At 41.4% G+C, this 27915-nt stretch overlaps 1 protein-coding gene across 2 annotated transcripts; it reads left to right on the top strand.

The window, feature by feature from the left end:
* cbfb (core-binding factor subunit beta) lies at positions 1-27783 on the top strand. 2 transcript variants are annotated; one of them, XM_079567612.1, is made up of 7 exons: positions 1-327; positions 1242-1328; positions 5353-5469; positions 19476-19592; positions 19670-19765; positions 20587-20650; positions 26887-27778. In XM_079567612.1, the coding sequence occupies exons 1-6, from the start codon at positions 250-252 to the stop codon at positions 20614-20616; spliced, it is 525 nt and encodes a 174-aa protein (XP_079423738.1). In that variant the 5' UTR covers positions 1-249; the 3' UTR covers positions 20617-20650; positions 26887-27778. The 2 variants fall into 2 exon arrangements, with proteins under 2 accessions (XP_079423738.1, XP_079423739.1); XM_079567613.1 differs by lacking the exon at positions 20587-20650 and having other exon boundaries at positions 26887-27783.
* Positions 27784-27915: the final 132 nt, after the last annotated feature.

The raw sequence follows: 27915 nt of genomic DNA, 5'->3' as shown, positions 1-27915 counted from the left end.
GCGCACACACACACACACGCGCGCGCGCGCACCCGCCGCGTACGTCGAGACACAACACGGCCGCACGTACATAGCTCCACACAAGGAAGGGGGAGACAACAGAACACACGCGGAAGAAGAGAGAGAGAGAGAGAGAGAGAGAGAGAGGGAGAGGGAGAGCTTCAGTCAGTCACTCAGAAGACCCAGCAACTTTTCTCTGACTACCCCACACTCGGGAGACCTGGGGGAAAGGCCCTAAAGAGGGAGAAGATGCCGCGGGTTGTCCCGGATCAGAGGAGCAAGTTTGAGAACGAGGAGTTTTTCCGCAAGTTGAGCCGGGAGTGTGAGGTGAGTGAAGCGCCTCTGTTCTCACACACACACACACACACACACACACGTACACACACATACACACACAAACACCGTGATAACGCGCCGCTCATTCTGCGAGAGCCACGGAAACAAGGCAACCCAGACACGGCACGAGACTGATGTGTTGCTGTCTTTACGGATTTACGCACTTGTTTTTTTTTGTTTGTTCTGTTTTTGTTTTTGTTTTTTTAATCCAAAGCTAACGAGAAAGTCCCCACAAGTGTCAAAAGAAGAACAAAGGGCAGTGATGCAGGTTCTCTTTACATGTTGGATTTATGAGTGGGGTGACTTTGTCTTAAGAGAACACTTTGTTATTTTGCGCACGTATAGCATAGGCCAATATGATTCTGGTTAGTCTTTACGCACAACAAATTAACAGGATGAATTAGGAAAGTTGAAAGCTATGATATTATTACCCCGGAAGAGCATCTCTGAAAAGGTCTCTGCCCACTCTCTCGCTGATGAGGTTTGTCCTTTTCATTCTATAAAAGCAAAGCGGCTATTGTCTGCCGGAAACCAGAAATACATAGGCTTCATCTGACTGAAGTTATAGGCCTACATTTCTGACTCTCCTCACTGGTCTCGGGTTATTAAGATAAATGCATTTTAATCACACATCTCAATCACACTGCCTTACCCTCAAATCAAAATTCCTGTGGCTTATCTCTAGACTCCGTCCTCAGTTTTGCCCCAAGTGAGCATCACAACACTCAAGGCAACAACACACAAGGGGTTTCATGAAGTTTTTAGTCATATTAAGCTATTGTGCATTTGTTTAAAGCATAACATAATTGGTGCAAAATGATTCCTATCAGTGTAAAATTGATCTTGAATAGCCTGATGTTGTAATGTAAATTTCAAACTGATTTATTATTTCTGGTTATGTTTAGATCAAATACACTGGCTTCAGGGACCGGCCGCACGAGGAGAGGCAAGCGCGTTTCCAGAATGCCTGCAGAGACGGCCGCTCAGAAGTCGTGAGTACCCACAATGCACTCGCTTTCACAACAATCCTAATATTCTACAGGCGCCAGTGTGGTGAAGTCGGTTGCCTGCCTTTCTCAGAAACCGTCTTCAGTTAAACGTAGCGTGATTCCCTGGTGCTATTGCACGTCCCGTCAGGAAACAGCGGTGTTATCAGTCCCACAGCGCTCCACCGAGTCTTTCCTCCTCCCATATATTCTCCGCTGTTGTCATCATTGTCTGGGAGCTTTGTTTGGGCCGCTGGAATGAGCTCACACTTCACAAACACGGACAGGGCTGTAATTTATGACCTGAAATTGGTCACTTAAAATAAATATCACCTGTCATGTCTAAATCTGGTCTGTACAATAACCTCGCGGAGATATGGAGCGGCTAAATGTGAATATAAACAAGCACAGTGTCAGCTTCTTGTCTTGGTGGGTGTTGATGGCGGCTTACAGTTAGAGCGACTGTGGAGTTTCGTCGACCATTTATCACTGTTGCTTCATCTCCCACATGGAAGCCGAGATCTCACCTGTAGATAAAATGTTGCAAATGCGTCGTAATGTTTGAACCCCCGATTTGCCCCCGTTGACTCCCCCGAACTAAAGTAGATTTCACGGGACATAAATTGTTAGTAAGCACCGTGGAAAAGCTGCTTTGTTGGAGGTTTGGCGCTCTCATTTAGCTCTCAGATTTCTCACACTGAAATGACCAGGGGTGATATCATGATATTTCAGGAAGGTCATGTCAAGTTTACAGTTTATATGTAGCAACTTGAAAAAAAAAATGTTTTAATACAATGCAAGATTAATTTAAATTGAATCAATGCAATTTCAATGATTACATTTAGCAAGAACGCTAAGGGTTGTTGTGTAGGTAATACTGTACAAATCATCTGTCTCGAAAGGGATTTATTTTCAACCTGCTAAACCTTGTAGTTCAGGCCTCGACTAAAACTTATATATCTTGCAAATCTATTTCTTACTATACTAATAATTGTCACACACAAGCAAAAATGTTATCCAATGTTTTTCATGACCGTTCAGCCGTGCTTTGTGTGTCGACCTCAGTTCTTTGTGCTCTCAAACAGATAACAAAGTCAAAACAGGTTTGGACACATTCACCTTTTCTTCCTCTTATTATATTATGTGTGATGTTGGCAATGTGTTATTATAGCATCCGAAATTGCGTCATTAACAAAAGGTGAATTGAGGCAAAAGCCCCGGAGCGACTGGCACGTAAACGCGCTTCAAGCTGCGTACAGTCATGTGTGGGGTATTTTTCACATTATCAGCTTCTATTCTCTTCTTACTGGACGTCTTACTGGTCTGTCCTCTTGGCTTTGTAATGATCAGGCTCTAATACAATTGATGCTGGAGAGTTTTGAGTGTTTGACATCATGTGGCTCATTTATCTATCGACCAGACTCTAATGAAGCCCTCCTGCTATTTTAAGCATAGACCAGACGACACGAGTAAAAGAAGTCGTCTGTGTGACGTGTGCACTATATCAGAAAGGCTTGACTGCATTTGTTACTTTAGATTTTCCCTGGCATAATGTCTCGAGAGTGGATAGATTAGAAAAGAATTAAGTGTGACAGTTTTTCACGACCCCCTGCTACACACAATAGGTGGACTTCATATAATGTATAAATATTTTAAAGAACATCATCAATAGACTGTACAATCGTTAATCAAATTTAAATTGAACTGCCGTCTGTCGGTCTGAATTATCAACATGGGACTTTCCAACTGACAGGTCTACAGCCAAAGAAACAGAACTTGGTTGGCTGGGTTATTTGGACTAAATCAAATGGAAGCTTTTTGTGTTAAATAGCACTGGAGGGGAAAACTTAGCATTTTGTAGAACCTCAGATTTATTAAAAAGAAAACCTGGCCTGAAACCCAATTAGACTATATTTATTTGAGATTTGTTTTGCTCCACCTGCCCCAAGGAGCAGACTGCAGAGTCTATGGGTCAGGTCCAGCTGACTGAAGAACAGCTTCCCTCACCAGGCTGTCAGGACGCTGAACTCTCTCCTTTCCCTGCTGTCCTCTGTTTCCAGCCCCTCAAAGACACTGAAATCTACACCCCCCAGTGGCCCCAAGAATTTGGAAAAAAAATAAAATATATACAGGAACACCTTTCATTCTCTGGTCTAATAGTAGTAAAAGTAAAAAAAAATATTATTTTTATTAAAGTATGTCACAGTATTTTCAAAGATTGCAAATTCCTTCTGTAAATTGCCTGTAATAGGAGATTTGATTCTACTAAATGTGAGGTTTTCCATCTTTTTAAGTCCATTCATAAATGTACAATTTTCTCATGTACATTAAGTAATGAAATACCAGCTTTTCCCAGAATTCCTCCATCTATACACATAAAATATATGTCTCTGTGGCGCGACCCCAAATGTCCGGGATTGATCTGATAAATGGGACAATAATTCAAAGTAAATTATCCCCAGCTCAGCTCATTAGAGACGAGTCGCTGCTAAACTACTATTGATTTTTATGCCGCGCTGCTTTCTCTCATCTCATGCCATGTTTATTTGATTTCCTCTCCCCTCTGTCCTTCTTCTATCTCTCTATGTCGCTCCGCTGTTTCCACTCTTTCCCATCTCCATTCTCCTCGGCAGTAGTAAGAGGCGGGCAAGCGAATGAGTATCAGATGCTTGTAATCCAATACTTCAAATCCTGCAGAAATGATGACCGGGGTCCTTTAATCTCTCTCTCTCTCTCTTGTCATTATTTCTTCTGCCGGTTCTCCTCATTTGTCCAGGTTTGCGTCTGATGAGGGCCACGTTTGACAGGTCGCATAATTCATTCGCCGGCGGCCCTAATGCCTTTAGTATTGATCTGCCTCAGAAACACTACGGACCTCCCTCCCTCCTAGCAACACACACTCCGTCGAGGATATACATTAAAAACGCACCTTTGCTAACTCGATTTGTCGCCCCTGGTGCATTTCATTGTTTTATGAGGGCAATCACGGGCTCTGCACTTCAATTTGAGCATTTGTACACTGTCATCTCCATTAGAGCTCAATGCCATTTTGCGCAAACAAGAATGATGTCATAATGTGGTAGTGTGAGCATTGCCCTCACATTAACTTGCCAAACAAACACTGGCATGGCCTAATTTGTAGCTGCACTGCAGTATTATCATTATGAGACAAATGTATTTTGGATGCTTTGTAGTATCAAGGAAAGACATTGAAAGTACAATAGGCCTCTTTAATTGTCCTTTCAGTGGTTTTAAGTGGAGTTTTTGCATGCCTCATATGACTTCACCGCAATAAAGTATCAGCCACTATTAAAGAGTTGATAGAAATCTAAGTTTGAAGATTATGTTTGTGATAAGGCTGCGCAACATATCACCAAATGATTGTGGATGACACAGTGATTGCAAGAAGCCACAGTATATCGTACAACGTGCCACGTGTATTTCTGTGTCACGTTTGGTCACGTTGGAACGGTTTAGTAAAATATTGAAGTTATCAAATATCTTAATTGTTCAGCCCTAATCTGTGACAGACCCTCCTTGTTGAGAAGAGTGACTAATGTCTTGATGGAGGTCGACTGAATGCGATGGTTTGTTTGTTTGTGCCACAGGTTTGTTTTCCTTTTCTTCCCTAGAACAATGTCTGGCTTTTGTATCTAGTAAGTGGTCAGACAAAGACCTCACATCTGCAATTTCGGTTTTGGGAAGAAAAAAAAAGGTCCATGATCAAAACGCTGTCCAGAGGTGACCGTCCACTGTGCGAGTGTGAAAACTCTCTGTCAGAAAGGTGTAGTGTGAAGTGTGTTTGCTGAGTTTATTGTGAATTTCAACAGCATTTCAACACAGTACGTTCCGTTGTATTATACTAAAATCATCAGGAGTTTCTGTGCATCAATTCTGTCAAATAGCGTATTATATATTTGTACTCCTTGTGATATCGATGTCAGTATCGTGATAACAATAATTTAGCGACACATTATGCAAGTTTGATCTCAATCTAATCATTAACCTCATGAACTCTCTCTGTTCACAGGCTTTTGTAGCAACCGGTACCAACCTCTCCCTGCAGTTTTTCCCAGCCAACCTGCTCGGGGATCAGAGGCAGGTTCCGACCAGGGAGTACGTGGACTTTGAGCGCGAGACGGGGAAGGTAAGACAACCACAAGACCCCCTCACGTCCCCCATGCTATATCTCAAACTGCACTTCCACGGCATCCGCAAAACAGTCGGCATAAATAACAGTGACTCATTTACTGTTTCCCTTTCTGTTGCTCTTTCATTGATTCACTGTACGGTGCATGTCATACGTCCCAATTGTGAACATGCAGATTGATTTTGGGTGAAAGCAGGTTAAATTGACTGTTTAAACCAGTGACTCGGGCCTGTCCTGGATGGTGAATACTGAGCGCACATTATTTCTGTCAGCAGTTTTGAATGTTTTGTATGCATGAGACATGTCTTTGAATATCCTTTTTTTTTACTATATTGGTTTCCTGGTGAATTCATATAATTTAAGAAATCCTAATAAACGTTCAGCTGTGTGTGGCATGTTTTTGATATGTACACGCTGTAGTGTTTACAAATACCTCTCATATCCATACTTAAATTGGACAGTGTTGTAACACACATGGGGAAACCATGTGTTACTTACTGCAGGCACTCCGGTTTCCCCCTTACCTCCAAAAACATGCTGGTCACGTCGCAGCAGCTCATGACTAACCCACATCTGATTTTTTGCTTGTTTTGTTGTACAATTGTATTCATTCATTAAACGCTATAATTGTCTGGCGAGACAATAACTTGAGTCATCTAACATGAATCAAGAAATCTTGTTCGGCAGCTTTTCATTATAATAGACTGAATATTTCCATGGAAAGATGTCATGTTTCTTACAAGAATGGACCAAACCCATGATAAAATCTCTGCCCAGTGTTCACCTCTGCCACGGGCTTGTAAGACAAACAACTGTTCATATGCATTGACAACCACGGCATTAGACTTTTCTCCGTTTAACCCTTATATGCAAAAATCTAATTCAAATGAGCAACATAATGACTAAGTTGCTTTGCCAACACTGAGCATGAGAAGAGAAAATAGGAAAACAACAGATACATATTTTCTCTGAAGTTGTTTGGATGTGGTGTGTGAACTCCAGAGGTGTTTGTGCATATGCTAATTGTCTCCCCTGGCGCTAAACTTTGGCTTGTGTGTGTGTCATCCACGGGCACTGGTCATCTGAAATGAATGCCTGCTGACGGCTCATTAAAAATGCATTCTGGGAAATCGATGGACCTTTATGGCCTGGGGCTGACGGCCTAATCTCACACTCTTAATTATTTAGTACAAGTGGCCCGATAGTTCCAGCCTGGGACTCCGCTGTGTGTTGATGATAGGCATTTTGTGAGCGTTTGGGACCTCGCTCTGGTGTGCGTGTGTGTGTGTGTGTGTGTGTGTGTGTGTGTGCATGCATGTGTGTGTGTGTGTGGCAGAGACAGGGCCTAGACAGTGTGTATGGATGTAAGACGATACCCCGTTCTTTGTCACCTCCGCGCCGCTCACAGGTCTATGAAGTTTTAATGAGGCCAGGAGCCGTCAATGTAAAGCCTCCCACACATATCCAGGCGTGTTGGCGCTCTTCTGAGGACCCCGATAACTGCTGACAGGCGCCTTTCTCATTGTCTCCATCTTTTGATGTCAGTAACATAAAATCATGCTATAGTGGCGCGGGGTTACCTCAGATCACGCCCGTGCTTTTAGACTGTCGCTCCAACAAAAGGCACGAGTGTAGGGTTTCAGTATGCACTTTTATGCAATATTCATTTCTATTCCCGGTACAGATTGTGGTTTACTGTTAGGAGCTGGCACTAAGGCTGTTTTTTGTGTGTTTTTTTTAAAGAAATCTGACAACTCAAATTCAGTTTAATCTTGGTGAGCGAGGATTTAGTGCTTAATGTACATTTATAGCTCTCTGGCTGTCAAATTTACATACTTTTTACAGGGGAAAAAAGCCAAAAGCAATAGTTTTACTTTGTGTTTTCCCATCATGTTTTTTGATTTCATTTCATTTTGGCTGCATTTCTCCTGAGTCCTGATATAAATACAACCTCAAGAATAAACCTCTGCTTAAATAACAAATCAATGCTTTCCACTCCTGCAGCGTTCAACACAAAATTGTTTATATTTTACTCCTCAAAGTCTAAACTCCACTCTGAACAATGACCTTTGTAGCCGATAACCGGGATTTAAAGCGCGTTACAATGGATACTTTTTCTCTGCGGGGACTTCAACGCGGAGCAACCCCCGACTAAGCTGTTCTACCTTTCATATTTTCTTTCTTTCAGCTCTCCTGCGCTTCCTGTGCTTATTATTTTTGTGGGATTTTTTTTTTCTTTTTTATGGCCATCCGTGGAACATGTCTCCTGCTCATTGGCTCTCTCACTCTTCTTTCCATCCTCAGTGTTTTGCCCCCCCTCCCCACCGCACACATCCCTCCACCCCTTGTCGAGTTCTACTGCCTCTCCTTCCTTTCTCTCCCCCAAAAAATCCGGGCGGTGCCAAACCCAGAGGGCAGCGTGGCCAGGTTAAACATGGCGGCTTGCGTGTGTGCCGTGCCGGAGACACAGAGGAGACCCACAGACGCTCGGTGTTGATACAGCCTAATGGGAGCCAGCTGTGGAGGTTAATTTTAGTCTTAGCAAGTAGCAAGTCGTGCCCGTGTCCTTTCACTGACCAGCTCATTTGTCAAAAAGGAAGGTGCCCGGATAGATAGATTTAAGTCAAACCATGTGGCTTTTTGAGGTGACCAATGTCTTTAATGCTTCTCATTGAAAACCCTCATTATGCAGCTAAAATACACGCTGCTGGGGAATGACCCAAAGTATTAAGTGGACATATGCCCAGCCATTATGGTGTAGGAACAGAGAGTGTTTCTGGAGCACCCTCTGTAGGCGGCGGTGGGCATGACACATGATAAAACAATGGGGGGAAAAGCTTTCCTTTTCAGTGCAGGTTGATGGCTTTGAACAGGACCATGGATGGATTGTGGACTTTAAAAATGTGGAGGACTGTTTCTGCTCCTTCTGTGATGCAACAACATCCAGGAAATAGCAGAAGAAGAGAAGTGAAAACTGTGTGAATGAACAAGCTGTCAATGAGAGCAAAGCCACCCTGACAGAGACATACAAGATCTCATCCATCAATAATTATGTGACACTATAGGACAAATAATGGCAAAATATAAGTGACACTTTACATGTAGACAAAACAGTGATCAATGTAGACGTATTTTCTTGCTTATCATGGTAGTAAATACGCATGGAGCTCGATTAGTTTATACATCCATAAAATCCATATAATATAATATAATTCATTGATGCAGTTCATTGATGTCTTTAATGATGTCTTTGTGACCAGTAGCATGGGCAATGGGCGATGGCTGCACTTCTGTCCCATGATGCAGACTTTGAAAGGCGTCTCCACGCACACGGTTCACTCCCATTACATTATTATTCTATTATACATTAATACAAGTGTCAGGGCTCATATTTTTCAGACCTGGAAGCACTTGGACGGGGAATGATTTAGTTTGGAAAGTGAAAGCAGGCTGCGTTTCCCGCTGCTTCCTGATGGAAAAGCTGTATATGAGGATGTGTCTGGAAACCACAGGAATTACTCTGCACAATCCAGTGGCTCCCGCCCACTGCTGCTGCTGCTGCATGTTGATGAGAGGATGGCGCCAGGCTCATTTAGACGTCTTACATAGACTACGTACAGAACACACATGCACGGAATACCTGAGTGATCTAGGAAAAAAAAGAGGGAATGTTGGTGCTCTTGGGGTTCATTTTATACAGCGTATGGAACGTTTAAATATATCTCACCAGGGGGGTCCAAAATGCGATGGGCAAATGCATGATAGACTGAGTCAATGTCAAGTGACAGGAACTAGTGCCTCTCTGATTTTTAGTTTATTTATTTATTTAAATCGCACTAGAATTTAAAAATAAAATTTTCAATGGAACCCGCATAAAGGGGAGCATAGGGAGAGCAGGGAATCACTGAACAGCCAACATTGAATCCAAAAGCCGACCGATGTGGGTTTTTCTAAGGCCGATGCCAATGCCAATATTTTGGGATGTTAATTGGCCGATGCCGATATGCTCAGCCGATATTTTTGGCTGATTTTTCCAAATGTCTCGTCTATAATCCTGTAAAACAAATACTTGGCCGATCCACCACTGGCAGATTTTATTCTATTACTTTAGGTGATCCAATCATACTTTCTGTCCCCGCTTTGATTAGTTGTCGTTAGCATTAGCATGCTGTTACTAGCCGCGGCATTTTCGATCAAAAATACGAAAGTGGAGGTTAAAGCTCACTCAGCGATTGAATTCTCCAGATTCTGCACTTCAAAATGACATACAGCATGTCCATGTTGACGGAGGTTTAGTGAAACTTGTGTTTAACAAACTTGAAGCCAACCAATTTTCATTGCGATGTTTCTCACCTCCCCTGAGGCCTAGGGAGTTGTGTGAACCTCGTTTTAAAGCCCTGACTTTGCTCTTTCCAATGCAAAAAACGGGAAGTCACTATCATCTGTTTTGTCATCGGTCCCGGAAATATCGGCTTTTTTCGGCGCTAGATTGACCGATAGATAATATTGCAAAATCCCCAAATATCGGCCCGATATATCGGTCGGCCTCAACCAAAAGCGTCTTGCTGCGAGGCGAGCGCATCAACTGTGCCAGGCCATAATGTCTAATTGCAATTTTGTGACACCCACAATTACAATTAGATGTATAATTTATGTTTTTAATTCAACGATTTGGTTCACGGTGGAGAAAAGACTGAAATACAAATAGTAAACTACAAGAAGAACATGTTTTGACAAGAACAGTGACACTTAAGTAATGAATAATAAATGTTGATGCCATGTTTTTAATTCTGAAATCTTTTTTTTTTTTCCTGAATGCCAATTACACATAACGACAGTATTTCCTATTTGTCTGAATGAATGAGGGCCTTATATCAGACATGTTATCATCACTCTGCGTTTTGCCAGGAAACATTCATCCAATCCCCTCTTGACTTTGCCTCCGCACATTAACCCTTGGCCTGTCCTCAATGCCTCCTGATGCAGAAACTCCCATAATAAACCTCTGAAAGTCATTTCTCCTGCCACACTTTCGCAGTCTTTAATTTAGTCATCATCCGCTGCCACAAGGATCTCCTCCGTCACGTGCACATCAGGCGGACTCAGCAGATGTGTGTGTGGTATTGAGTTTCCCTCCGAACGGAAGCTCTGCCATCGGTGCGTGACTTGTCAGTGACATCATCAAAGCGAGACCACTAATTGTTTCCCGCTGCTACTGCCGATCTACGCCAGCATGCCTGCCTGCCTGCGTGTGTGGATGCATTCAGGGTTTCAGATCTCTTGAAAAGCCATTCATTTATATTGTGTTCAAAAGTGGACTGAGCATCATAGACACACACACACACACACACACACACACACACACACGCAGTGCCCTCAGCGCCTCCTCCCACGGGGTTTCAGATTTCTGCTCCAGGCTGAAGAGCAATGACCACACCCACACTCCCATAATGCACTTCACCGAGCCCAAGTGTTTATTATATGCTTTTGTACTGCCAGATTTTTTTGCTTTGTAGGATTTCCCTTGTTGTTTAGAACACAATCATTTGAATATTTGTCTCAGAAAGGATCACTCCAAAAGTGTCCTATGCCCCTCGTTTGCCTTTAATAAACATCCACCACACATAAGCAACTCAACACTCTTTACTTTGCACTGGTGTTGGGTTATGGCCATGTGTTCTCGGGTAGATCAATGCTTTTAGGTGAAGGATAACCAGTTTTGCATGTGAATCTCTTGGACGTCTGCTGAGGACTTGGCATATCTCAGGCCGTCATGGAGTTCTGTGCCGCCCATTTGGTCATCATTTGCCGCGTCATGTTGTGATGTCTGCACTCCGCACTAAGAAACCCGAGGTTGATGAAATGAGCCGACAAAATGAGGATTTGCGTTGAGAAAATGGCCACTAAAGTGCGAAATCTAACATGAGCGTGTTGGCCTATTCTTAGCTGTTTTCCCTGCAAGCATTTGCTCAACTGCCCGCGTTTTCGCCGAGGCCCACCTGAACTGTCACTTGATTGAATAACTTTTCTTTTTTTTTATTCCATTTGAATTGTTGCAAAACATTTAGAGGACATGCATTTTAAATGTGTTTGCCTGTTTAAGTAAAACGTTGGATATGGACACTGAACATCTACAGAGGATTGACTCGCATTCTTTTCATTCTAAACAGAACCCTCAGCATTCTGGACTGAGTAAAAACTTAAACATGTTTCTATAGACTTTTAATTGAGCTGTGTGATTGAAGTTGACAGGTTTTCTTATTCACCTGTTTGTGGCATTTATCTCTTCTATGTATATTTGCTTCCAGTTTGGGGTCATATTGAAAATAGATATTATTATACGTTTGTTTGTTTGTTTGTTTGTTTGTTTGTTTGTTTGTTTGTTTGTTTGTTTGTTTGTTTGTTTGTTTGTTTGTTTGTTTGCTTGTTTGCTTGTTTGTTTAGCATGATTATGGACTATTTTTTGTGTGCTACTACTCCTATTAAAGTGGCTTCTCTCATAAAATCTCACCTTTTTTGCAAGTTTGACAGTGTGCAGGAGATTTTCACAGCTTTATACCTACGAGCTTTACGCGCGACTTCTCTTACGCACCTCTTGACAGAAGTAAATGTGTGAAGCGCCTTCTCTTCACCTTAGATCGTACGTCCTTGTGAACGGCTATTGGACATGTCAATGCTTTCTCTTGAATTCAAACATCCAGTTTGTCTCCCATTCAGCCATTGTCCCCTCCCTTTGTCTGCCACTTTGTCTGCCTGTGTAACCCTATCTGCCGCCCCTGTATTCAGTGCATTGATTTGCATTATATTTCCATGCTCATGCCGGGCCATAGGAAGCAACAGTGGTTTCTGGCCCTCCGGTGCACGCGGGGAGGGCTTTGCGTATAACGATCCCTATTATGAGTGCGCACAGGCAGTTAGAGGCTCTAAAAGGAGCGCGCCCGGTGCACTCAGCGCACAATGGAAACACAAACGGGCCGTGAATCAGGGAACAATTACGGCCTAATAGGAAACATATGAGCTGACAAAGGTTTTCAGTAATCTAATCCTGAACATAAAACAACACGTTTAAGTGAAAAATGAGCCGGGAGTGAACAGGGAGGCTTAGAGATTGTTCAGGGAGGAATGATATCAATGCTGCAATCTTTGATATATTTTATTCTGAAAGGTTTGGTGAGATATTGATTGCTTTCAATTAGTTTACTTGTACCTTGTTTCTGCTCCTTATCGTCTTTATTGTATCTAATGCCAGACATCTGCAAATGTCAATGTTTATGCTGAGTCAGTAGTCACAGTGCTCAAGGGGGTTATGTGCTAAATCGACTTTTTAGAGCTTTTTACCATGTTACAAAGTTGTTCACTCATCAAAAACACACCTGGAGCTGTGTTTTAGCCCACTCTTGCATCTTTGAGTAATCTTTGAATCTTCATCACCGGTGGCTACTGTTAACATCGTGGTGACAGATCCCCAAAAGCTCCTCCTAAAATCCTGTGTATGCAGGAAATACTCAATGAAATTCCTCACCTCTCAGGCACAGTTTACACAGCGACAAAATGGCAGTACATTGGTATTGGACACACGTTTCTTTTACACATCTTACTGTCTGACACCACTGAAAACCTTGCTGTTATAGCCGTTCTCAGACGCTCTGCCTCATGTGAACTGTAGAACAAGGTCATGTCACGGCCCGATCAGAACACTATTGGCTAAACTCACGATCTAAATTGTGTTATGAAGCTTTTCACGTTGATATTTAGTCACATAAATAATTTTCTTACTTTAGAAAGCTCCAGAGTCGCTTTAAAAAGTCATATTCATCCCAGGAAGTAGAAACAGATAAATTGTCTTCCTTACATGTACTCGCGGCGCATTAAAAGCATGTGTTAGCATGTGTTTGCTGGACAAAGGCGTAAACTGCTCTGTCAGTGGTTTTGTTGACACGTCCTCGTTTTCATATCAAATCGACAGAGGACGCGACTGCTGCGTTTTCCCTGGGACTCAGTCTCCTGCTAAACTTTGTCCCCTCACACCAAATAAAAATCCTCGTCATGCTTCACTACAGCCACGAAAAACGCATGGCCTTTTTTTTCTCTTTATTGAAACAGCTGCACAGCAAACAGGAGCAACAGGTGGATGTAGGAAGGGCTTAATTAAGGGAGATCGCGTGAAAAGCAGAAAGTGAAACTGCAGGATATTTTTGTTTCAGCTGTTTCTTCTTCTTGGTTAACTCTTTTAATGTCTACTTAAGTAAAAAGATTTCAGAGTGACATTATTATTTCTTGAGTACATTTTTAGCTACTTTACCCCCATCTAAGTTCAAGTTTCTTTATCTGCTATTCCAAGTAAAAAGTAAATGTGTGATGCACGTTTGTCCCTATACATTTAGCATTATACAGTAAATGGGAGTCTCAACATTTAGGCTCTGACATTTTGCCCCAGTCTAAACCCTGGTGGTGAGTTCCCCTGTGACCCGGCGCTGCAGTCTCAGGACACGCGTGTAGTGTTGTTGTGCAGTTCATAATGACACAGTGGTCAGACAGGAGAGGAGAAAGTGACCGTACCCTGTCATTAGACTTGTGTTGCTTTAGCAGGTGGTGTGTCCCACAATGAGCCCTGGGACGCTTGGCTCTGAGGGGTGTGCTATTAGGAACAGAAGGCTGTAACGTGCTTTATCTCCACCTGCCACTGAGCACACACACACACGCACACACAAAAACACACACACACGCATACTTCCCTTTGTTATTCTCATAGCTCAGTTTCAGATATTAGCGTTTCCTTTGCTGGGTCTTGGGCTGGAGTTGTTGGACTGAAAAAGCATTACGTCAAATAAATAAATGCCATTCACTCTGACGATATCCATCCAAGTTAAAGTCTCAGCATGGCCCCTGGAAGTATTGGCTTCTCTTCCTCATTTTATGTCAATAGAAGAATTTCAGTTCTCCACCCAATAGTGCAGGATGACACATCACAAGTGGTCAAGATGATGATAGTTAAGTTAGTGGGACTTTCCTGGTTAGATAAAAAGGTCAATAACTATAAGAAGGAAATAAGGGTTGCACTTTATAATAAGTTTTAATAAGGTATTGATAAGCATAATAAGAAGTCTATTATGCTATTATCAACCACCATTCTAATACCTTGCCCTAACCCGTAACTGTGAGAAGATTAATAATGCTTATTAATACCTTTTAATACTTTACAAACTCATAAGATAAAATTAATAATAGTATAAAAAATCTTTAAATAATAAAATAAAAAACGTAACTTGAAAATAAGTAAGATCTTAATACTAGGGCCGAGTCATTTTTGTAACAAATCTACCAGAGAGAAGAATGATTAACTTTGAAGCTTCGAAAATGTAAATCTAACACTGACAGCAAATAACCTTGCTCTAAAATAAACAATGCACGCTATTTCTCAAATAAACAAAACCTCAATTCATTCCTCAGCGTGTTTTCCAAGCTGTGACTTCACACAAATGAAGGAAATGAAAGACATTCGGGAGACATGATGAAAGTGCCTCTCAGAGGCGCAAGTGACTGAGCTCTGACTCAGACAGAGGCACAAGTTTCTGGTGTGAATAACACACAGCGGCTCTATCCCAGACGGTCCCCGCAGCTCATCTTTAATCTAAATCACACACTCGCACAATACCACGCGCACACAGACACTCATTCAGCTTACATTCTTCTGCTTAATCACATAATTACTGCTCTAAATCAGTCAGTGCCTGGAGCTCAAAGCGCTCGAGATTTTCAAAGACAAGACTGAAGCAATCCCAAAACACGAGTACACAAATATGAGTGTTTACCTGTGCGCATGTGACAACACACACAATAGCCTTTTTAATGTCATCACAGAGGCAGTTATTGTGCTCTCCAGGGCTGGTGGGCAGTTGGCATCATTGTGAATGAGGGGCACAGGGCCAGCACATCCCTCTAGATCTGTGTCACGTTTTGGGACGAGTGCTGCTTCAAAGAGGACAATTGATTTGATAGTTACACGCTCGCATGGGCTTGTGAATGTTTGTGTGTATGATTTTTAAAGGGTGTGGAATCGAGAGCATCAAAGGTGTAAACATGTGTATAAAGAGTCTGGGTCAAAATCTATGACCCAAATATGGATGTAGGACAATGTGTAAGGTCTTGTTTGTGTTGTTTGGAGCCTGAAATTAATCTTACTCGGAAACTTATATAATAGATCCAACAGCAGTACAGCATTAAACATGAATATCACTTTGAAATTAATAGGAATTAATCAATCTGGGTTACAGTAAAAATGTTGTAATAATGTGGTTATTACGGCCACATGATACTGAAAAAAATGCCTACATTTATAAGAATTGTCTTATTTATTTATTTTAAAGAAGAACTTTCCCCCTGGTGTCTCTGGCCAGAAAACCACAAATACAACTTTCCTGCCTCTGGGTCGGAGCCACCTATACAAACTAATAGAATCATGAAGAAGAAGCTAGCAGGCTAACCGCAAAGCTAACTGCGGGCTAGCGCCGATTAAACAGTATTTACAGCCAAGTTTGAGTGAAAAAAAAGATCTCCATTGTGTAATTGGATGTACAATATTCCTCTCTCAATTTGTCTTTTCTGTCAGTGTAGTGTTTACTCTCACGGACAATTAATGAGTAAAAAAACGCAACATGCTACGGCATCTGCAGTGGCGCTTGTGGCCTCTAGGGGCATGAGTTACTTAGTTCTGCTTTAAATTCAAGAATTCAATCACATTACATATTTTCATTGTGTCCAGGAGCACTGATATTTGGGAGAAGACTGAAACATAAACGTTTTAATATGTAATGATGTATAAGGGCAAACTCAAGTCAATGTTTTTAATTGTGTTGAAATCTCATCTTGTCTACAAACTCTCCAGCGTGAACTCATAAGTCGCAGAGTTGCCGGTGTATTCGAAGCATGAGAAGCTCTCTGCCCTTCTTCGATATACAGTATATATCAGCATATACTATTTTTAAGTTTCAACCTTCATCTTACATTGTCCATGCCCAATTTGAATTCGAAAGTGAAAAGTGCCCATTTATTGTTTTATGTAGTCTAGTGTACGTCATAAGTGTAACCGTTGAAATGTTGAAATATATCGTTGCGCATGAGCAACAAACGATCAGTTCCTCAACCTAAACTAGGTCATGTTTCAGCAAAGTCTGAAACATTTCGTGATGAAATGTACGAACGTTGCAACAACACGCCCCTGGTCACAATTCAAGAACATGTGACACGGCGCACTTGACTTCAAATATTAATACCACGCAGAATGGGCGGTGTTACGTAAGGCCAACGAAAACCTGCATGACTGTGGAGTGCGTTTCACCGTGTCACCTAAAAAAGACTGCAAAAGGTGGCGCTCGCCTGAGGGGATGAGTGACAGCTTGAAGAACCCCCATGTGCCGCTCACAGACTAAACATCAACAAACGCTCAAGCCTTAGAAGTAGCATTGCTTTGAGGCTTCAAGGAAAATCCCACATCATATACTGGTGCAGCTTATACTGTAGTGGTTACTAAATGATCTTGACTGGTTCCCCTTTGAAACTGTCTGAAATTATATTGAGATGTTTCTGTCAAATACTGCATTGCCGTTATGCTTCATGATTTTAACTGACTTTAACCACATCGACAAGCCTTACCTTTGAGAGCAGACTGAAGTATAAAGTACTAAATACAACGTGTTTGCAACAGGGTTTTACCCACAATGAGACCACATAGAGACAGGATATTTTGTTGTTTACTAAACTGTTACATACATTTTTCGTCCAAAGAAGGCAATACGTTACACTGTGCATTTTACCTTCATTTCTGCTTGATTGTTTTTTTTTATTGATCAATGTAATTTGTTCTCCTTTGTCCTCCCCCAAAGTTTTGAATGATGTACAGTACCCATAAATGTAAAGCAGAGGGGGACAAACCCAAATATTGAAATTGCAAGAGACGAAAGCCACACTCAATTTGAAATCTTCGGTGCGTTTAACCCAGTTTCCTGTTGTACTGGTGCGTCTGTGAGTGGATGTGGGGGTTGACGCGCTGCGCTCTCAAAGGAAGTCTGTGGTCGGCCCGTTTCTACATATTTTCCTCCCGCTCACACAGACGCCGCACGCTTTCCCAGTCAAACCCAACCGGGCTCTCTCCGCTCGCTGTACAGGGCAGCAGATGTGGAACCCATCTTTGTAACTCTCTCTCACACGCACACACACACACACACACACGCACTTAGAGACATATATATAGAAAGTAGTGAGTGGAATAAACAGTGAAAGCCACAGTCTCTTGGGGTGCGGTCTCCCCTGAAACCCCGTTGCATTGTGGGTAGCTGTGGTAAAAGACGTCCCTGTGAGAGGCCGGCTCAAAATAGCCCTGGTAAAAATGCAGGAACGTGGAGAGCGCCTGGTATCGCCTCGTCCAAAGATGTTTGTTAATTTATTCCTAATTACTTGTTTACCACCGGGATATAAATACCAGGCTAAGCTGTATGTTTAAGGAAAACGTCCTGCTGGTGTCTCACTACTGCGCTCCACAGTTATCACATACCATATTTGCATGGCTGCAGTTTGTAAATCAAGCCCGTTTATTATTATTTACTGCCTGTGGACTTCAAGAATGTATCATGTTTCCGAAAAGCTTGCAACCATGTTATTGACTGACCTGGTAAACTTGCAGAGAAGTGGCACGATACTCACGGGTAATAGGTTCTTCAATATTCTCATGTTTTATACTGTGTAGCTTTAGCATCATTACTACTTCATTCACAGTATTGTTGGACAACCCTTATGTGGCCATAGTGATTTTGTCAGATCTCAGACACTATGCTGCAGGGCCGGTACTGGGAAGCACCAGGGTAGGAGACTGTGAGGAAGCATAGATCGTCATCCTCGCTTCCATCACGCTATCCCTATCTAAGCTGTTCAGTGTGTAACGATGTGTAGCCTATTTTGACTTGGATCAGTTTGGATCTTGATACCTTGTCCCGTGAGGAAGCCTGAAATACAGCATTATTCCAATATACAGGTCAGGCGTTGGCAAGTTTGTATGGTCACAATTTTGTCATAGTCAAATCTTCTCTTCCCAGATATTTTAAATAGAGTATTATTTTAACTCAGTATTTCAGTTTTGGTCTCTCTTGTGGGCATTACTCCTTCTCAAAATCATATGAGAACCAGAGGATCCATGGGATAGACTTGGCTACCCCTGATATAACCAGTCAAAAAAGGCTTTATGTGTACACTCTTATACACTTGATTGTTTGAGCATTTGAATCACGAGTCTCTACGTTGTCCTCTTTTATATCACACACATAATGCAGCATAGTTGTATTCTAATACTTTTCCATTGTGTTTATCTCTATGCAAACAAGATAACAACAAAGCATCGCACTAGATCGTTACAGCTGTGTCTTCTTGTTATTTAGGTGCACTGCATGTTTCTCTGTGCCTTTTTGCTTTCATCCAGTAAATAAGTAAACAGCAGCTGCGCGAGCACAGAACGTAGTCCTAAAAATATAAAACCGCAAAGACGTATTTTAGCTGCTCTCGTGTGAATGGGGCCTTTGAGTGCGCAAGACTTCAGGCTATGGACATCAAATTATCTTCGATACAAACACGAAGTCAGGAAGAGCAGAGAGAAGTTACACTTCCTCTAATGCCCTTTACACGTATGAGAGCAGGCGGTGGCTTTGACGTAGTTCGTGGTTTCGGGAGGGTTAAGAGACACAGACGGCCTCGCTCTTATCCGAACGGCTGATTTCCTGATTGTCATATCATTAAAGAAGAAAAACTCCTGTTCATTTAGAGATGTTGCTTCCCTCAAGGCCAAGCTTCATCTCACAAGATAAAGGCGTCTGGTGAACAATGCCTTCACGAACACTTGAGGAATGAGTTGCTGTTGTGGTGTAGTGAAAGTAAAAAACATAAACACTGTATTTCTACTTGTTTGGCTTTTTGGTGTAACTGGCATGAAAAAACAAGGACGTTCTTCTTGTGTGCAGGTGTATCTAAAGGCCCCGATGATTTTGAATGGGGTGTGTGTAATCTGGAGGGGGTGGATCGACCTACAGCGGCTCGACGGCATGGGATACCTGGAGTACGATGACGAGAGGGCGCAGGTAACTTCACTCTCATTTTGAAGTGAACGATGCAGAGACACGTTTTAACCCCCATGTACCCGTGTGTGTCTGTGCAGCACGAAGACGCTTTGGCCCAGGCGGCGTTTGAGGAGGCGCGGCGCAGAACCAGAGACTTTGAGGACAGAGATCGGTCGCACAGGGAAGATATGGAGGTGCGGCAAACCTTTTTATTAAACCTTTTTTTATTTTTTTTATTTTCACGTCAATGCAAAAAAAGCTGCTTAACATCTTACCTGAGCGCATTTTCCTCCAGTTTGGCTTTACCCAAATCAAAAGGCTTCTCGGGGCCTAAAGGCCAGTGTAACGCCTCATATGAAAGCTAAGACCTACAAAACTGAAAACAACTTTTATGTCACGTCTTTGAAGCGTTTTTGTCACTTTTTTGCTGCGTTTTCATCCTTGCTTTTTTCAAGAAGCTTTTGGGTTTGGGTAAAGCCAAACTGGAGAAACTGTGCTCGGTTCATGTGGGGGTTAAGAGGTTAATTGTTTATAATTTTGCATAAGATAATGTACTTTGTATCTTATTTGATTTAAATATGGTTGGATATAGAATAACAAACTGGAAATTTGAATTCACCAATATTTCTCTTTTTTGACTATATTTACTTGGCACTAAATCACCCTTTTTCAGATACGTTATTTATTTATTTCTATATTTTGTCAATTTCACTCAGATGTCAGCTCACAGTCATGCGATGTGTGCATGCCTTTTCCCTTCATAAAATAGCTCTATAAAATGTTTAGTGCATGATCAGTCAGAGATGACATGTTACATCTGAGTGTTATTCAATTATATCAATGTGAGGTGTCCCAAAAGCCTTAGAAGGAAAAGAGGTTCTATTTTTGTACTAATACTTATGTCATATTCACAGAAATAATGTTATAAAATCACACTCTTTTCCAGACAAGGCTTGAGGGAAACCCATGGCATTCCTCAGCAGAAATACAAATCAAAATTGTTTTGTTTTTTTAGGACCCTGTGGTTTCTAAAATCTGGGACTGATGACACACAGAAAAAGCCAGCAAAACAGAACAGGGTTAGTGTCCTCCACTCCATCACACTGGCATGCACTAAACCACGACTTCTGCGCCATGTACCTCTGTGTCTTTGCCCTGGGTTTTTTGTGCATGGCATTTCTGACATTTTGCAGGCTGTTCCAACATCCAAACTGATTCTATCTTCAAAAGTTCACAGTTGTGACAGAGGGAGGGAAAAAATGCCCACAGGAGTTTCTTAACACATAACTTTCAGATTATTAAAAGGTCTCTGCCCTTTAGCGCTGTAGATAAAGAGGAAAGCACATCTGAGGAGAAAAGGGGGACTTTTCATGGAAGGTCGTCTTTCATCCGTCCCGTCTCATGTTACTTCCCCCAGGCCCAAAGACAAAAAAAGGCATCCTTGTATCTTCTTTTGAATCAATAAGTGACGTGAGCCACCAAAATGCCTATAAACTGTATTAAAGATGCTGTGTGTATATATGATGTTTCAATCCTTTATTCTCCTATATCCTTTAATCCTTTATGAGAGCAAATTCTATGATGCTAGAAAAGACAGAGGGAGAGAGGATTATTGTACATTGTGCTAGACCCAATAACATAATGGAGATATTTTTTGTCACACAAACATGGCTGTAAATGCTGTTTAAGTGGCGCTAGCCCGCAGTTAGCTTTGCCCGTTAGCTTCTTCTTCATGATTCTATTAGTGTGTATTGCACCTCCGGGTTGGAGGCGGGAAAGTTGCAATTGTAGTTTTCTGGCCAGAGACACCAGGTGGAGATGAAAGATCCCCCCAATCATCCCATCAGCACTTGTATTACCCCCAGAGGAACTACAAAAAAAATGTATTAAGGTAAAGAATTGCTTAGTACTGCTTTAAAATGTCCAAGCATCATGTGGTATATGGTTTTAAAGGAAGAGGCCACCGTTTTTCCATACTGAGATATGTTCTTACCTGAGCTTAGACGAGTTGATGTGTACCTGTCTGGTCTTTGTGCGTGCGCTCAGTCACGTACTGTATGTATGCAGTGCATTGGTTCTCAAACTTTTCACACTCATGTCATTTAGAAAAAAATGTATCTATAAGTACCACCCGATCAAAAGCAAGTCTGTTACAGTTCGTCGATACCAGATGAAACCATGTGCTTCATAAGGGCCAAACTAGGATTAAAACAGGACCAAACCAAATTGTTCAAATGCATAACCTTATAAAGCCTAATAAAAACCACTCCTCGAGGACACATCGACAGTAAATGCACTGGCAGGATGTGGGATTGATCCAAATCCTGCCATTACAAGATGCAGACAATTTATTCCTGGCTTGTAATTTTTCTTAATTCCTAAATTGTAAAGCACGACTTCTTTGTTTGAGTAGACGTCAGCAGAAAACTAGTCATCACGGTGCAAAGTTACCCTCGGGCTCTCAAACTTGTCACAGCTAATTACGTCCACTTGCATTAACATTTATTGCAGTCATATAAAGCAACAATTATATCGGCTGAAGTGGCTTATAATGACAGCACTGTGCTCGTGCTAAGTTGCGTTAAGTGATGGCTCTTAAGCTCAGAGGATTTGGGTGTGACGGATGGCTGCTGAAGAGCTGCACAGATTGTGTCTTTGCATTTTTTGTGGTTTGCTCTCCCCTCCATGACTGTCTTTAGTCTCTTATCTGTCTCTCACATTCAATGCAATTTGCAGACACTAGTTTACTAAATGACCCAAGCAATAAGATAATTGTGGAGATACGCAAGTCGTGGGAAAAGCATGGCGGCAGTGAAAAGATTTTGCACCGTTAGCCTCCCACTATAATTGTAATCTGTTATTTTTGGGGCAAACTGAGATATTTTTGTTTATTTATTTTTGTTTAATACAGCTCTATGCAAAAGTGCAGACTCTTTCCCCCCTCGCCTCGTCAGCCTGACTGAGTGACAGGGGGATTTAAGCACTCACAGTGAAGTGTGAACTTTCAGAAGCCTCTTAAAGGGTTACGGATACTCATGCGCCTGAGTCATGATAAAATGAACAACACCAAGGCCAAAGAATATCGTGATATACATTTTTTTCCCCGTATCACCCACCCCATTGTTCTCTCAACACTGCTGCATCTTAAAATGCCATTGTGTGTGCCCAAACCAGTAACAAACAGTAGTTTCATCCAGAGAAACACCTTCATCTAAGTCATCTTTAATAGGTATAGGCGTATATTATGTTGCCTCATCCGCATTTTGACCTTTAGTGACAGATTAAAAGGGTATTCAGGGCAGAACATGATTATTAAATGCTGGTGTGTGACATTAGTTGCTTAGAAGTAACAAGTGGTGACCCAAATACTGTAATTACATAAGTAAGAGTAAAAAAGTATTGTGTGGAAATACCATTTTAGTATTGAGTGACTATTGGAGTGTATGTTTTAGTTGTGATAGTAACACAAAAAAAAGACAAAAAAGACAATTATTAGGAAAAGCAGGGCCATAGCCAATTTGGTGCCCTGGACAAAATTGAAATTGAATTTCTTTATTTTTTTGCTGTGTTTCTCTATCCCAAGATGCACATGCTTTGGAAATGATTGTCATTGTTCTATTATATTATGATAATCTATGTACCATGTCCATGTGCGAAACGTGCACAACGTTTATATTGGAGGAGGAACCTCCTGAAGTAAATTTATGGGTTTTCACCACAATGTTACGCGGCTCCCCGAAGGCGTGGAGGGGGCGTTTGAAAGCTTGAAATATCCAGTTTCCAACACAAAAGGCTGCAAGTCTGTATCTCGTTTTGTTCCAAAGTTATGTCCGAAAATCAGCGATGTTGTAGATGGCGGGATCATGGGGTTCAAAAATTAATATGCAATTCGGTGACCCCTCCTGCAGATGGCGCCCTACGCAGCCGCCTGGGTTGCCTATGCCTTGAGGAAAAGGAGAAAAAACTCAAGCTTCATTATAGTTTTTTACACTCTATGTCAACACACTCTCTCACGCTCTTTGTGCTGGATTTACAGTGGGAAGAGTTACAAAATGTTACAAAAATTACATTACACAAATACATATTAAAGGTGCCGTGTTAAAAACCTACTCTTTGAGGTAATTACAAAAACAAAGTTAACAGAACTTACTTGTAAATATAACTGAGAACTACCTGCCTCTGATGAATTTACAACGTTTCCTGCTTAATATATTTTATCTAAAAGGTTGTACTTACAGTCCAAGGTCAGAAGTGAGCTGTCATTGTGATAGATGGAGAAGCAATACAGAGCGAGGAAATGTGCCTCCAACACACACACACACACGCACACACACGCACACACACACACACACACACACACTGAGCAGTGCAGTCCAGCGCTCAGTACAGAGGCCGATTTGGATGTGAATGATGAGCTGGCACTGAAAGCATTAATATATCATTAGCATCGATTGCCATCAGACCCCCTGCTTTGCCTCTCACACACACAGACACACATGGAGGGGCACTTTTGAGCACAGCGCCCTGGTAGACGCAGCAGATATGGCCCTGACTGTCACACGGACGCACACACACTTCTCCAGTATTGAGTTGTGGTCAGGCAGCCTATAGTGGCCCAGCAGGCTTCCATCTTCAAGGATCAATACAAAGCTCTTCTGATTAGTAAGGACCACTCCCTTCTGCAAAGACAAACACAACTGGCTAGAAATAACAAAAGCCTGGTCACAGCTACAAATTTGCCCCCTTACAAAAATAAATGAATGTGGGGTCGGGTTTACTCAGAGCAGTCATGCTAGGAACTTTGCCTGCATTGTTTTGAGACTTTTAGAGTAAAACAGCCAAAAATTCCTTGTAATTTTCGTTGAGAAAGAATATAATGATGTTTGGAGATACGTTTCACTCCTTTGTATCTGACTTGATGGGGTGAAACAAAAGCACAAAAGCATCTTGTTCCATTTTTTCCATGTTAAACAAGGCAGGCAATCATATAACAATAGAAACATTTACATTGACTTTATGTTAAATTAATGAATATTTTGGAATAATAATAAAATAATACTTTTGGATACCAGTGTAATTTATCTCCATCTTACAAGCACACAAAGCAAGCCTTTACCTTAAGTTCAACCATTAAGCTTTTAAATGTCAACAATGCTTACTGGAGGGTAAATTGTGCTCGTACAACTGCACAGATCGTTAATGTAAGTATATTTGTGCTAATGTAGGCAGATTTATTTATGCGACTACACTTCAAAACATATTTGACACCCATTGATACAGTTAGTGACACTACAGTTAAAAATGTCTAAAACATGTGACATTACTGCAATCAAAAGTTTAAAATGGTGACGATGGTGGTATTAGCCGTATAGAACAAGTGAACAGAAGTGCTATGAGGACAACTCTGGGCCAGATTTTAAATCCTTTTTTTAAAAACACTGCTGCAGCAGATTAATACAGTATTATGATTCTCACTATGATTCTCTGACTCTCAGCGCCACCGGAAGCACATGGGTACTTAATATGTGAAAGCAAAGGACATACTTTAGCTATTGGACCCAATTCTACCAGAGTTCTGACTCTTCTCTACTCTTCAGGCCAATTGAAAGCACAGCAAAAGTGACAGGAATTCTATGTAACAATAATGTTTTAGGTGAGGCAGAGCCTCATCATTGAGAGTATTCCTATACACTACTGTGGATGTTCGCAATAGCCGCCGTAGCATGTGTGAGTGTGTCGCAATAATATTGGCAGTGGGGCAGACCAGACTGTTTGGCGGGCCGGATCTGGCCCACGGGCCATCAATTGAATTGGCCAAATACAGTGTTTCAGTTAGGCAAGGCGAGGCAAGTTTATTTGTAGAGCACAATTCAAACACAAGGCAATTCAAAGTGCTTCACAGTTGAAAAGAAAATTCAAGAAAACAGATAAAAATCAATAAAAACATCAACATAAAATGAATCAATTACAGTAAAAGGCAGGAGTGCAGATAAAAGGCTTTCAGTCATAAGCATGGGCAAAAAGAACTGTTTTCAGCCTGGATTTGAACATTGTCAGAGTTGAGGCCTGTCTCACATCCTCGTGAAGACTGTTCCAGAGCTTTGCTGCATGAAACTGAAACGCAGTTAGTTATAGTTAGTAATTAGTTTTTACTATTTTTGAGAAAATATGGAATAAGAATGAAATATTCTTATGTAAACATAGATCCAGATGTTCGAGTAAGAAGCTACTCAAAGGTAAAGTGTGTTGTGCTTAAGATTCTCATTTGACTATTCATCCTGTCTCAAGGCAAACTAGACACTTCTTTTCTGTGCCATTTTGGTTTTGGCTGAACCCATGAAGCCGACAGACAGGAGAAGAGTCTGGGTGGCTGTGTCAAAGTACTATGACACATTGACTCAGTGCATGTTACTATTACTGTATCACTGAGATATCATAAACTACATGCCAAATCAGCTCAGCAAACTTTTACGGTCTAAGTGCCATGCCTCACCTCGCTGACCACTTTCTCACCTCCTCCCCCCGCGCCCCCTGCCCCTCTCAGCTATCATTTAAGTGTAAACATTTGGCCACAAGTATTTTGTCGCTGCCACCATTTCACCCTGAACATACTACACTCTGTCAGGGAATATATTTAAAGGTCTTGTCATGCTGTTGGCCCGTACCAATGACCTAATGAACCAGTGTTTATCTGTGTCAGACACCTCTCAGTCTGCCACTTTATCTGGCTGTCTGCCTATGTGCCAGCTACCTTGACCAAAATATCAACATCAGCAAAGCAAGGGCATAAACACTAAGCATGCCTTCCTGAAGCTCTCTGCTAACCTCTACTGGCTTCTTTTGGTAGTACAATATTCAATTCATGAGAAGCTGCCTACTACCCCCAAAGTTATTTTTTCATGTTTCATTAAATACATTTGTCAACTGACAGGAGGCAAACCTGTTTCAATCAAACATGTGTTTCAATTTATATTGAAAATGTATCTCTCCAAATAGAGCAGCACCCATCTCCAAACAACTCGAAGTAAGAGCTAGGCTACCATTAAAAAGAGCCTTGTATCCTTCACACAATACAGGTTGAAATGTTGTTAAAGCCCCTTTAAATCAGTAACAGAGCATGCTCTATTTCTAAATAGTGACAACTGGGCTGCCTGTTGCAGTGATTACTCTGTTAACCTTAGAGTCATCCCTGGCCAATTAACTGACAATTGTATTGCGAGTATTTTTAAACTTTTGAAATGGTGTGCTTAATGTGTGTGTGTTTGTCTCCTTCCTTTCCTCCCTGGCCCTCTTGTGTGTCCCGGTGTGTCCCCAGTAAAGACGACAGCAGAAGCCCTGCCCTGGCTTAAACCTGGCCAACACTGATGTGGAGCACAAGACGCACTGACTGAGGAAAGACAAAAGATGTGGAGACAACCACCACTTGTTTGCTTTCAATACAGTCACCTGAATCTCATTGCAAATTGTTGACCGGTGTTTGAAACATACTGTAGTTTAAACTGACTGCATTTAAAGTAAACAAAACGAGTGGAGATTTGGACAAACTCTGTGGGTACATATGACACACATTACGTTATATTAAATATAGTACTTTTTACAAAATGGCAAATGTGTCTTGCTTTTGATGTATTGTCTCAAACAGTTTATTTTCTGTACTAAAATATTGCAGTAATTAGTAAAAGTAAAAAAAAAAAACTTGTTTGGCTCAGGGTGATAGACAGGATTGCCAGAAATGTATGCATTATGGTACTACATTAGAAAGGCTTTTGCGACACGAGTCTTTTGTAAAACTGCTTGTGTTCACATCCTGAAACCTGCTGTTTTCTGAGACCAAAGTTCACTTTTGCTGGATAACGGGGGGCGGAGGGGTGGGGGGTCCAGGAGTTATTCACATTGAGGTGTCAACAAGTGTTTGCTGTATTATAACTGTAATTATTTTATAGTACATCGCTATGTTCAGGTCCTAAATTTTAAGAGTTATGTAGCAACTGTTTCAAGAAAAGACATCAAAACGTCTGGAAGCAATCTGGAAAAAAATATAAATGTCTTCCATGGAAAATTGCACTATATGAGTAATTATTTTTTCCAAATATGTTTTTATGCCCCTGTGTTTATATGTTCCAGAAATATTTCATTTCTTCTTCATGAGACAATATTATTACATGGATATAAAACAATTTCATGAAATTGTTTTATTTAACCTAACAAACAATGTGAGTATTAAGTTTTAAAATAACTAGATTGCCCATTAAAAAATATGCAGTTTGGATTTAAAAATTCTCAAAGCAAAGATTGTTTTTGTTTTACATATATTTCTAATTTGCTACAATTGTGAGGTCAATCA

The sequence above is a fragment of the Gobius niger genome (assembly GCF_951799975.1).
Source record: "Gobius niger genome assembly, chromosome: 12".
Taxonomy (NCBI): Eukaryota; Metazoa; Chordata; class Actinopteri; order Gobiiformes; family Gobiidae; genus Gobius; species Gobius niger.
The sequence above is the reverse complement of the archived record's forward strand: the minus strand, read 5'-3'. Positions and strand labels throughout refer to the sequence as shown.